General features: G+C 36.3%; 1 protein-coding gene across 1 annotated transcript in view; it reads left to right on the plus strand.

Annotated features, from left to right (window-relative positions):
* Nucleotides 1–12,330, plus strand: part of CPS1 (carbamoyl-phosphate synthase 1) — a 128,226-nt gene that overhangs the window by 88,862 nt on the left and 27,034 nt on the right. Inside the window, exons 26-28 of the mRNA XM_040476132.1 lie at nt 6,425–6,619; nt 7,041–7,108; nt 8,774–8,849. Of these exons, the coding sequence (XP_040332066.1) occupies nt 6,425–6,619; nt 7,041–7,108; nt 8,774–8,849 (339 nt within the window). The remainder of the gene's footprint in view (nt 1–6,424; nt 6,620–7,040; nt 7,109–8,773; nt 8,850–12,330) is intronic.

Raw genomic sequence — 12,330 nt, forward strand, 5'->3', positions numbered from 1 at the left:
TATATATATATACATATATATATATGTAGATTTAAGTTATAATTCCCCTTAGGAGAAAGAGCTGCCATGTCTTCCACTGACTAATTTTGTAGCGAAACTCAAAAAAAATTATCCCAGCCTTAGAGTCTTGAGGCCCTGGCACAGAGTGATTATTTTTTTCTTTCTAAGCATTCCAACTAGATTGAAAACTCTTTTGGTAACATGTGCCAAACACATATTAACTACTACAAAACAACCCTCCAAAATATTTTGCAGAATGATTTCACTGGTCATCTAGACACACAATAAGCAGCCTCCCTCTAGCTCATCTGTTGTTGTGGTTCACTAATGAGTGGTCCCCAGAGGAGAAAAGTCAGCTGTTCACAAAGGACCGGTTAATTCTTTGTGCCATGAGATGAAGCCATCAGTCTTCGGTTTAAGATCCACGAGTTCATTCTGAATGATTTCGGTACTTTTGTAGCTTTCTCTGATAGTTGCTCTTCCTCTCTCCCTCTGATATTACTGAGAATATCTTCACTGTGAATTCCTATGATCGCAGGTTACTATAAGTCTATAGAAAAAGTTAATTAAATTATTTTACAGTTAAGAAATAACTATTGGAAGATTTGAGTGATGTCCAGTGATTGTTCCTTTTGATGTTATTACAGTTAAATTCCCTGCTATATAGAATCATTCCCATGTATATTCATACGGTTACTGAGAAAAAAAAATACTGAGGGCCATAGTACTTAAATTCAAGTTTTGACTTGACAACTCATTGACTTGTGGAAATTTCTTCAATTCTGTGTTTCATCTTTTTTTGGTGTTGTTAATGAACCACATGAGTGTTAAGTATGTGCTACATGCAGGTTCTGTGAAGATAACAAGGTTTGTGGTTGGAGTCACATTGTAAAGTATAGAGTTTGGTGCCAGAACATATGATGATTTTATTACATTAAACAAAAATAGACAAACTAAGGATGGATATATCATCACAGTTGTCTATTTGGGGCCAAGTATACTAATCTTTTCACATGATGAAATTGAACCATTAGGTAGAGTACGCACAATTTTTGTTTTTCTCTCTGACATTTTTTTTTTTCTAACAATTTCTTAAGATTCATTTCAGGTGGGGATCAAAGCAAGTGCATTCTACAAATATATCTTGAGTACCTTTTAGTGTACTAGGTTGAGTACTTGAATACTAGGTTCAGAAGGGCAGAGAGCTACAAAACCAAATCCCTACCTTCAAGACATTAGAATAAAACTAGGCCCCATAACATAAATATGTGAAAAATTACATAATTGTTTGAAAATATTAACAAGGATTATAGGAATCACAGCAGGCATTTTACACATAATTAATTATTTCACCATGAAATGTTTTAAGGAAAGATTAAAAAATTCTACAACTGCCTTTGGATACAGTTATACATGGATATTAATGAGATCCTTTTACAATAACTGAATTCAGTATGATGGTAAAAGATAAATTAGCCCTTCTTTGAAGCTAATTGGCATTTATACTGGTACTCTATATTTTTAAATTTTGTATTGGAGAATATAAGAACAACATTCCATTGGTGTATTTGTTAGAGTATCCCACAGGAAATGTTTTATTATTGTATACACATATCATACATACATAAACATATATGTCTCCTTGTATGAGGTTGTTGTGTATATCCTCACAATCTCTAGGAGACAGACTGCTGTAATCCAAACTTGGATGCCCCTAGTGATGCTGAAGGTACTGAGACATTCAGTAGTAAATCTGCAGAAAATTGGAAGCACATCTAAACTTATTCAAAGCACACATTTGAGTCACTTTAGAAGGACGATAGGCTTTCCAAGGGTACATAGTTGTATAGGATAATAAAAAGTATGATGGGTCTCCTGGTTCAGGTCTCTTGGTCTAGTTCAGGACCGAGGCTATTTCCATGGCAACAAGGAAGCACTTCTAAAGAAAACATAAAGGGGAGTCAGAAAAGTGACATGCCCTGTGAGTAAAGCAGGCTGGTTCAGTCTATAGGGCATGCACCCTTGATCTCAGGGTCATGAGTTCAAACCCCATGTTGTGTATGGAGCCTACTTAAAAAAACAAAAACAAAAACAAACACAAAAAGGAAAGAAGTCTTGATGAGAGGTGGAGTGAGAGGAGATTTTAGGTGTGCTAAAATCTCCTTCCTACTTGTTCTTATTTTTTTAATAGAAAATGTTACAGTGATGTATTCTTTTGGCTGCAGACGTTTTTTATACTTTATAAAAAGCAGCCCTTTAAACTTAAGTCATTTATTCCTTGTGATTGTGTCCATGGGTTCTGCTCCCTGAGAAGGAATCTGCATTTTGATTTTTTTTAAAATTTGGGTGTTGAGTGTGGGGAAGGGTCCAGAAAGTGAGAAGTTGGAGTCTGCTATCTGCGAGGGTTGGATTTGATAGATGGTATTTTGCCTAGTTCACAGCTTTGGTTAGGACATTCCTTATAAGGGAAAGGATGTTCTCAAGTTTTTTTTGAGGTACACGAGTTGAAAATTATTACATTGTTTATAGAAGTTGCAACACAGTGCTTCTCTTTTATTAGATCTATTATTAAATCTTTTTCTCAGGGATGAACTATGTAATAATTTTCACAGGCTACAGCAATGAATAAGAATCACATAGATCCTGTCTAAACTTCACATTCCCTTTTTTCCTTTGAAAACTCATTGTTTGAAAAGTTATATAAATGAACATTAATTTTATTCTACATCCCAGCCCTATGTAAGACCCATTTCTCACTTTTTTATTTGTTCATTAAAAACCAGATTGAGTCTAAAATTTCCAGGCAATATTCCTGACACCTTACGATATTGCTATCTAGTTTGAGTCCTGCTTAAGTAATTTTTCTTGCTTTTACAATGAATAACTTATTTGATCATACCCCATAAAAATGTACTCTGATTAATGAGAAAATTGTTCTGTTTTTAACACCTAATACTATATGAATATTAGCACAACTTGAGTTAAATGAATGAATGACAGACATTAATTAATTATAGACAAAACCCATTAGGCAATGAATGACTCTAAATAGAACTGGGTTTCATTCCTAGCATTTGATTTAACTGTTATTAAATGTAATCTTAAGGGTCTGCCTAAAGTGTTGAAAGTTTTTTACTAAAATGGGAATTCCAAAATAAGAAAGCATGATCAGTCTCATAGATGTACAAAGAGTAGAGATTTATAAATTACAGATAATACATGAAATTACAAAAATCAGGACCATCTTTTAATGAGTTAAAAGATGAATGAATGGAATGAATTAACATGAATGCTATTTCTGTTAGATACATTTTCTCTCCTGCATTCTGTCTATAATATAGCGTTTAATTGGCCCATAAAAATAAGGACCAACAAAAGTACTAAAAATATATTTGTGGCTTGAATATTGTTTCAGAAATATTCTTGTGTGGGGTTGCCCTAGCTTAGTGATGATCAAGTTTAAATAAAACAGAAAACTAAACTGAGTAAAAAGATACAAACAAATCTAGGTAGGATCAATGGAACTTTGGGACCCTACTAGAATTCTTTTTGGGCTGGGGTATTTAGAAATCTGTGAAATATCTGAACTTTAAAATATTTTATTTCAGTGAGTTATTTAAAACTAATTTGGCTTAAACAGTTATGATAATAATGCCAATTTGCCCATGTGGGATACCAAGTTCTTCTCCCTGAGCCCCTGCTAGTTCTGTGCTTAGAGTTGGGGCCAATTTAAGATGGAATTCTTCCACAAAACTGTCTTTTATTAACTTCGTCCTACAAACATGGTCTCTTATACTGAATTCTTTTTGTTGTGTGGACAAAATGTGCACTTAACCATCAACTGCTACTCTAACACATTCTGTGGATATATTTGCCTTTCCGGTGATGATCTTTATGCAGACAAAGTTTTTCTACCACTTTCAAAAAGAATGTTTTAGAAATAGCTCTCCTTGTATCCTCTAACTAATGAGGATAACTAATGAGGATAACAAAGAGGATAACCATCTTTGAAACCAGGTAGAAAAATAGAGCTAGCTTAAGATTTGAAGATTCGGTTTATTAGTTAGGCATAGCTACTTTAAAGTACGTAAAGAATTGAGTTCTAGTGCTGGCTTTGTATTTGGTAGATGTGAAATATGGGCAAGTCATTTCACCTTCGCTGAGCCTTAGTTTCTTGAGCTATAAAATGGGGAGAGCAGTATCTACCTCAGAGGGATAGAGTGGAGGTCGAAACAGATGGTCCAGGGCATATAGTAATATCCTTAATGAATAGTAGCAGTTTATTTTATTACTGTTTTGAATGTTGCTAATTTATTAAAAAATAAAAATCAATTTCATACAACATTTTGAAAAATATTGGTGTATTTATTAATTAAAGACTTTTCACTCTAACTTTGAGCTCCCATTTAGTGCAATGGACTCTAATTTTTGCTCATAGGTTGGTACTTCTTTTTTTTTTTTTAATTTTAGAAATTATTTTGAAGTCTTTCAAATAAAAAACTTTTTGTATGCATTTAATCAATGAATTAGTTTTTAAGCCTCTAAAATATTAACTCTGCTAATAAACTAAGAATAATAAGCAAATAAAAATATTATTATAGTACAAAGAATAAATCTTCTTAAAGGTTCTGCAAAGATGTATATTGAACATAAAAATGATAAAAGAAGCTTAAGTGCACTTATAAATATGCAGAACTGTGGATTATTGTTTTCCATACTGTTTACAATGCATTTAAGCACTCAATTGCACGGTATTTGCTTAGGCAGTAATATAATTTCTCTCATCAAAGAGAAATTAGCTTTATCCCTTTTAAGAGTATTTCAGACTGATTTCAAATAATGATAAAATACATTTGGTGCACATCTATTATTTCAGCAGTTCTAATATTCATTAGGTTATTAAAACAAATACAAATTATGTCAAGATAAATGGCCATTCAGATATAATAATATTTTCTAATATTAATAACAATGTAGTATTTATGCACTTATAATGTGTGAGGCCTTTAATGTTTATTATCTTATTTAACTTTTCTAGTGACCTTGTGAAGCTAACAGCTATTATTATTCTAATTTTACAGACATGAAGCCTGGACAGAGTTTCACAGAGGGAACTAAGATGGGAAGGGACTTTGAACTTTAAAAAAAAAAAAATCTTGATGTTTTGACTGCTCATAAGAGATTAAGGTTAAAGATTCAGAGACTGCTTGTCAGGCAAATAGTAAGGAAACAGGAACTCAAATCAGTTTATTGGGTACTGTAGACAGGTGCCAAGGTGGCAGTAAAAGAGAGAGGGTGTACAAATGGGAGGTAAGATTTAGACTGGACTTTAGTGGAGAGATTATGTAGAGTTTAGATAAGGGAGAAGACAAAAGGAGAAAAGAAGCAAAGGCAGTGAAGGTTAAGTGGGGCAGAATGCTTGTGAGCAGGAGTGCACATAGTTGGGACATTGAGTAGGAGGTCTTCTTGGAGGGGAGGAGAATAATAACAGATAAAGCTGGAGAGTCTTATTTTTTAATGTTTTATATTTTATTTTATTTTATTTTTTATTTTATTTTATTTTATTTTATTTTATTTTATTTTATTTTATTTTATTTTATTTTATCTTATTATTGTCAAGTTAACTAACATACAGCGTAGTCTTGGGTTCGGGAGTAGAATCCCATGATTTCATCACTTACATACAACACCCAGTGCTCATGTCAACAAATGCCCTCCTCATTGCCCATCACCCATTTTCCCCACCCTCCTGCTCCCCAGCCCCATCAACCCTCAGTTTGTTCTCTGTATTTAAGAGTCTCTTATGGTTTGTCTCCCTCTCTGTATCTTATTTTTCCTTCCCTTCCCCTGTGGTCAAGCTGGAGAGTCTTAATTGTCCCGTTGATGGGGATGAGTTTACACTTTGTTCTTTAGGCAAAGGGAGACTTTGGAGAAAGCAAGTATAGGAGTAACTTGGTGAAGCAGTTTTGTAGGATAATTAATCTGAATGTGAAAGGCTGGGGTGGAGGGGAACTGGAGAAGTGAGTGTGAGAAGGAGAGATGTATGTCTATTTAGGAAATTACAACAGTAGTCCAAGGAACACTTGATTACAGTGTAAAGTACATGGTGAAAATATTAATTGGATAGATTTCCTTTCTCTAATTGTCATGCATGTAAATGTCACACATTCATGTGTAGTTGTGTGGAAGTCTGGTATGATAATCATGTGTAATTGTATGGAACTCTTCCATAGATTTAAGCATGTAAGTGCTTGGAAAGTAAGAACCAAGTTTGTTTATCTCTGTAGCATAACTTAATATTATCCACTGATGGGAGAAATGCAAGTATCAAAGCATGGTAAGCATTTTCACTAAGGAAATGAAGGCAGTTGTTCAGTCACCGTGAAGTTGTTCCAGTGGCTGATATTGTGGGTGTCTTTTACAGGCATGCGGGGGCTGCATCATATCAGTTGGGGGTCAGATTCCAAACAACCTGGCAGTCCCTCTATACAAGAATGGTGTCAAGATCATGGGCACGAGCCCTCTGCAGATTGACAGGGCCGAGGATCGCTCTATCTTCTCAGCTGTCTTGGATGAGCTGAAGGTGGCTCAGGCACCCTGGAAAGCTGTGAACACTTTGGTAAGGAGAGAAACACATGTCTGTTTTAATGTTCGCTTTTGAAGAGTCGTAGCATGAATGTTAACTACTGCAGACATTAACTCCAGGACAGAGAGAAGACACTGGGCTTAGTGACTTTACTTTAAAGCTGGTATATTTCCATGATTGCGGTTAAATGTTGGTTACAAATTGGTAGGAGTATTCTCATTAAGATTCAGACAATGAAAAACATTCAAACCATTTTTGAACTGGATTTGATATATAGAATTAGAAACTAGGAATTTTATATATTTTGAATGCCCAATTTACATTTTAATGGTGTCTTTTGAGAGAAAGAATAAAAAGAGTCGAGTTACCACTTGTTCTAAAGATATCTTTCTGCAGAGCTATTGAATCTTTTAAACTATTTGTGCATTTTGTTGTTGTTGTTTCTATCAATCAGAACGAGGCACTGGAATTTGCGAAGTCTGTGGGCTACCCCTGTTTGTTGAGACCTTCCTATGTTTTGAGGTAATATATCTTTCCCCCAAAGTAATGATTTAAAAATCAGGAGATACAGAACTGCATGCTGTATGCTGATTGCACTTGACTTTGATATGTGCAATCTGTAAGTCCATCCACAATCCCCAAACCAACACGGCTGGATGGAGGACCTCTGCACAGTTTGTCTGCGTTTACTGCGTTTGTCTCGGAGTGACAGTGAGAGTCTATATCCTCCGTCTTAGAAGCCTGGCTTACGACATCTCCTTGCCAGATTGAGGGAGGATAGTTTCAATTAGCGAAGAGAACAATTAAAAAAAAAAAAAACCTAAAACTAAAAAGGAAAACCAGCCAGAACAAACCCGGGATATCTGTCTCCAATCTCTGTTTCCCAGTACACAGAAATGGCAGCTGGTCTCAGACTGTTGTCAACACCTCCTGATGGTGCCTCTGGTCTGAACTTTTGAGTTTTTGAGAGCACATTTTTTAAGAGATAAATTGTAATGGTGAGGGACATGGAAAGTGAGGATCTTTTATATTAAACTTTGAAACGAAGTTCTATCATCAAAGGAGAAGTTTTGAATTATCACTTCATCTCTTCAGATGTTACCACATGTAAGCACCTACTTCACTGAACAGGGGATAATAAGAGAAACACAATTTGCTGTGCACCATTTGAAAGTGTAAATGGAATTTGAGATGGGGTCCTTTAAAACAATGAAAAATTTAAAATGAGGTGGAAAACTGTCCTTTTTATTTAAATGACATTTTGTGTAAATCACAGTCAAATAATACTTCTTCATTGAGGTATTAATGCAAATTAATTTAAACACGCAGACATTTAAGGGAGGGTTGCAGAAAGCAGCTTTGACTACTGTGCTGCCTTTCTGATCTCTGCAATCTGTCTCTTTGTTCCAGTTTCCTACACTGTGAATTAGCAATGTTATTGCCTTAGCCTTCCTGTCTTAGACATTGAGAGCTCTTTATGCAAAATTTTGTAATAGAGTAGAAAAGGTAAAGAAAATGCTACTTTTTAAAAAGAAGTGGAAAGTAGTGTGTTTCTTCCTTATTCTTTCCCTTCTCTTATTCCTCCTTCTTTCCTGCCTTCCCATCTCACTTTGAAAATATCAAAATTCAGTGTAAATTGATGTCAGCGTTCTTTCTCAAGCAGTTAGTGAGAAGGACACAGTTGAATACCTTTCAGTCAGTTCCTGTACATTATATTTGCAAATGTTACTAAAAATTTTATTCTTTTGTAACCTGGTTGGTAGTAGAATGACCTGCTTTGACAGCAGACCTGTGGGTAAGATCAGCCATTGGCAATGACCTCTGAAGAAACGGGGAAAGAATAGCTAGATCCTGGGATGAATGTTGTTAACATTTAAGAATCTCCTGGAACCAGCAGAGTGAAAACACGGAATCAGAAAGGACAAACTTTGAGTTACTGCCATCTCTAGAGCTATGTGGTTCTCTTTGGACGTTATCACAGTTCTCACCCCCAACTTGGGTGACTCTTTTGTTGATCGTTCTGATGATTAAATGGAGTAAAGTCTTAATTTAGAAAAAAAGCAAGTTCTTACTCAGTCCAGACTGGAACTAGAGGTTGCCTGGAACTGTTCTGAGAAGCAATCAAGACCAGAATGCTTTATTTCCAAAGTGATGAAAGAAACTGACTTGTCCTCCTCTCATTTCCAGTGGGTCAGCCATGAACGTGGTATTCTCTGAGGATGAGATGAAAAAATTCCTGGAGGAGGCCACTAGAGTCTCACAGGTAGTGTCTGATTTCTTCCTGGTGACTTTTACTTCTGATAGTTGCTATCTTATTTCATAGGTTTTTCTTTTCACACTATGTTAGAGTGGTTTTCCCTTTTATTTCCTACCCACTAGTCTCCTATATGTGGAAATAAGAAAACTCAAATGCATTTAACTGTATTTAGTACCTTAGGGTTAGTGGAAGAAGAAGACCAGTGCATGTTTCATCGCAACATTTATATGGTTTTAGACTCCAGGAGTGAGCCTGGATAAACATTCTTGACTGTTCATAAGTTAGATGCTAGTCAAGTTATCCCTGGGGTTCCCAGCCTCAAGGACTGCCCGATCAAGCTCGTTATCTATCAGTGAAGGCTTTCCTGATTTTTAATTCTCACACTTGGCGAAACTTTGCCTTAGTCAACCCTGCAATTTTATTATTTTTTTTAATTTTTAAAATGTTTATTTATTTTGAGAGAGTGAGTAGCGAGGGCAGAGAGAGAGGGAGAGAGACAATCCCAAGCAGGATTCCAGCGTGGAGCCTATCACAGGGCTCTATCCCACAAACTGTGAGATCATGACCTGAGCTGATATCAAGAGTCAGACCCTCAACCGACTGAGATACCCAGGTGCCCCAACCCTGCATTTTTAATAGTAAACCCCTTTGCTCACTTATTGATTTTTTTCATTTTGGTACATTCCATTTGCCAGTTAATAAAAATGTTTATAATTTTGTAGTGATTTAACTACTTTCCTCCACTGCCCTCAGCTTTTATTTTATCCCTTGGTATTACCTCGGTGTGATGCATTTGAGATTTACCCAGTAGGGTTATTGATCTGCAGACCTTGTACTGTGAAGGATAAAAGTAATATTTGCCTTTTAAAAGCTTTCAAAAGCTTATTGGGTTTTCAAAAGAGAGAGAGAGAGAGAGAGAGAGAGAGAGCACAACTCATAGAGAAGAGTTTGATGTTTGGCAAGTAGAATTTGGAGGGAGCTGAAGAGTAAAGTCTGAAGCATTTCAAAGAGGAATAAAAGAACATGGTCTGTGCCTCCTCATGAAGCCAGACCTCATTTCTGCGTGGTGGTTGCCCCCCAAGGACATTGGAGCAGTAAAGAAAGTAGCTAAGGATAAAGGGTGAGAAAGACAAAGAGTGTAAAAAAAGAAAACCAAATAGATTTTGATTCAGTTTGAAAGTCGATGGCTGAGGAGGGAATCTCTCCAGTGGGCCAGTTTTCATTAATGTGCCTGGGAGGAAGACACAGTCTTCTTCTCTATTTCACTTCCTGCAAGGGTCCAGGCAAACTCCCCCTCTGAGAAACCAATTACACCCAGCTGGTCTCATGTGAGTGATAAGACAGTTGTCCTCTCTTTTCTGCCTGGAACACTGGATCTTGCAGGACCTCTATTCATAGAATATTTTAAATATATATATTTTACTGCTAGCATATGGATGGAACCCACACTGGACCAAAGTTTTATAATGGAGATGTCCTGACTGAGTACATTCTGGTTCAAGGATTCCCATCAAACTCCAGCAGAATCTGGAATACTCAGTTCAGTGACTCTGGAGTAAAGATAGATCCTATCAATCATTCATCTATTTATGTATTCATTCATGTTTACCACCTGCTATATAATGGCATTGTTCTCAGTATCAGAGGCTACATTTATACAAAGAGAGATACGGTCTGCTCTCACAGAGGACTCTCTTTACTAGGGACATGAAGCTTCAAATAATTAGAATTAAATATAATAAGTATTGATATAATAAAATACAAGATACTGAGGAAGAGTGTAAATGAGATACATCCCTAAAAAAGGGCTTTTTAAATTAATTTAAAATGGTTTATTTAGAATTAACTGGATGAAAGGTTTATATTGTGGGTGTAAATAGAAGAAAGTAGAATAAAGTAAAGGTTCAAAACTGAGAAAGAGCATGGGGTTTCTAGAAACTGTTAAAGGATTCAGTATATGGCTAGGACACCAAACATGGTAGAGGAGAAGATAGATTCGGTAGGGAGCAGATAAAGAGAACCTTGTCAGTTATACTGAGTTTGGATTTTAGTCGTAATTTCTGATTTTAGTCATACTAGAGTATGGAGAGTGAATTCTGGGGCAAGACTGAATTCACGGAAGAAGGTTAGGGGCTGTTGCTATAGTTCAGATTAGAGATGACAGTGCCTTGGATCAGAGTAATAATAGTAAAGATAAAGGGACATACGTACATTCTAGAAATATTGAGATGGTCATTGGAGGCAATTAGTGAATAGAAGGAAGTAGACGGTGAAAGAGTATCTGATAAAGGATGATTCCTGAGCTTCTGCCTTGGACAACTGGATGGATGGTGGTACCATTTATTAAAATAAGAGAACATGGGAGAAGGAGAAATTTTAGAGAAGGAGATTATATATTTATTTTTTGACCTTTTGTATAAGGTGCCTATGAGAAATCTAAGTAGAGAAGCTTCAAAAGCAGTGGGTTATACAGATTTTACATCGAGAATCAACGTCATGGCTAGTGATAGAAATGTACATATAGTTTTGGAAATAAATATATCATTTTAGTCAGAGTCTCAAGAATGGAAGCAATCACCAAGGAGACAGTATAGAGGAAGAAGAATAGCTAAAGCAGAGACAAGAGGGATACCCGCATTTAAGGACTGACCAGAGAAAAAAGAACATGAAGGAGCCTGACAGAGAAACAGGAAAAGGTAGTTTATGGAAATAAATGGAAGAAACTATTTTAAGAAGGCCAATAATGTATAGTGCTGCAGAAAAATAGAAATTTATTAAATTGTCTTTCCTGAGGTGTCTGGGTGGCTCAGTCAGTTAAGCATCTGACTCTTGTTTTTTTGGCTCAGGTCATGATCTCATGGTTCATGAGTTTGAGCCCCGAGTCAGACTATACTGACAGTGAGGAGCCTGCTTGGGGTTGTCTATCTCCCTCTCTCCCTGCCCCTCCCCCACTCATGCTGTCTCTGTCTCTCTCAAATAAATAAACTTAAAAAAAAAACAGAAATTTTCTTCCTCAACGTGGTGAGGACTATTTCATAGATTTGTTCAAATGTCCAGGATGGTGGATGCTATTATTCCCCCACTCAGATCCTTTTACCTGTGGAAGCACCTATCCCTAACAGTAGTGATAGCTGGTAACACTTACCAGCTACACTTCTCTGGGTAACTATCCTCAGTCAGATGAGAGCTTCATCAACAAGGAGTCAAGATCCCTCACATCACCACCACCCTGAAAACACTAGACAGTGAGTGACCTTTGCCTCAAGATGGGACTTACTCTGTGTTGCAGTTCGTGTTCCAGAGCTCCCTAGGGGGTAAAGGCCAAATTCAGTCTCCACTGAGACCATAGATTTACTAGCTTCTTCCTGCTGCCCCATCCAGCTTCCCTTTCTCTCTCTCTTTCTTTCTCTTCCTTTCCCTCTTTCTTTCTCACTTTCCCTTTCTTTCTTTCTTTCTTTCTTTCTTTCTTTCTTTCTTTCTTTCTTTC

Source organism: Herpailurus yagouaroundi, unplaced genomic scaffold (assembly GCF_014898765.1).
Source record: "Herpailurus yagouaroundi ecotype Mexico unplaced genomic scaffold, PumYag 140, whole genome shotgun sequence".
NCBI lineage: Eukaryota > Metazoa > Chordata > Mammalia > Carnivora > Felidae > Herpailurus > Herpailurus yagouaroundi.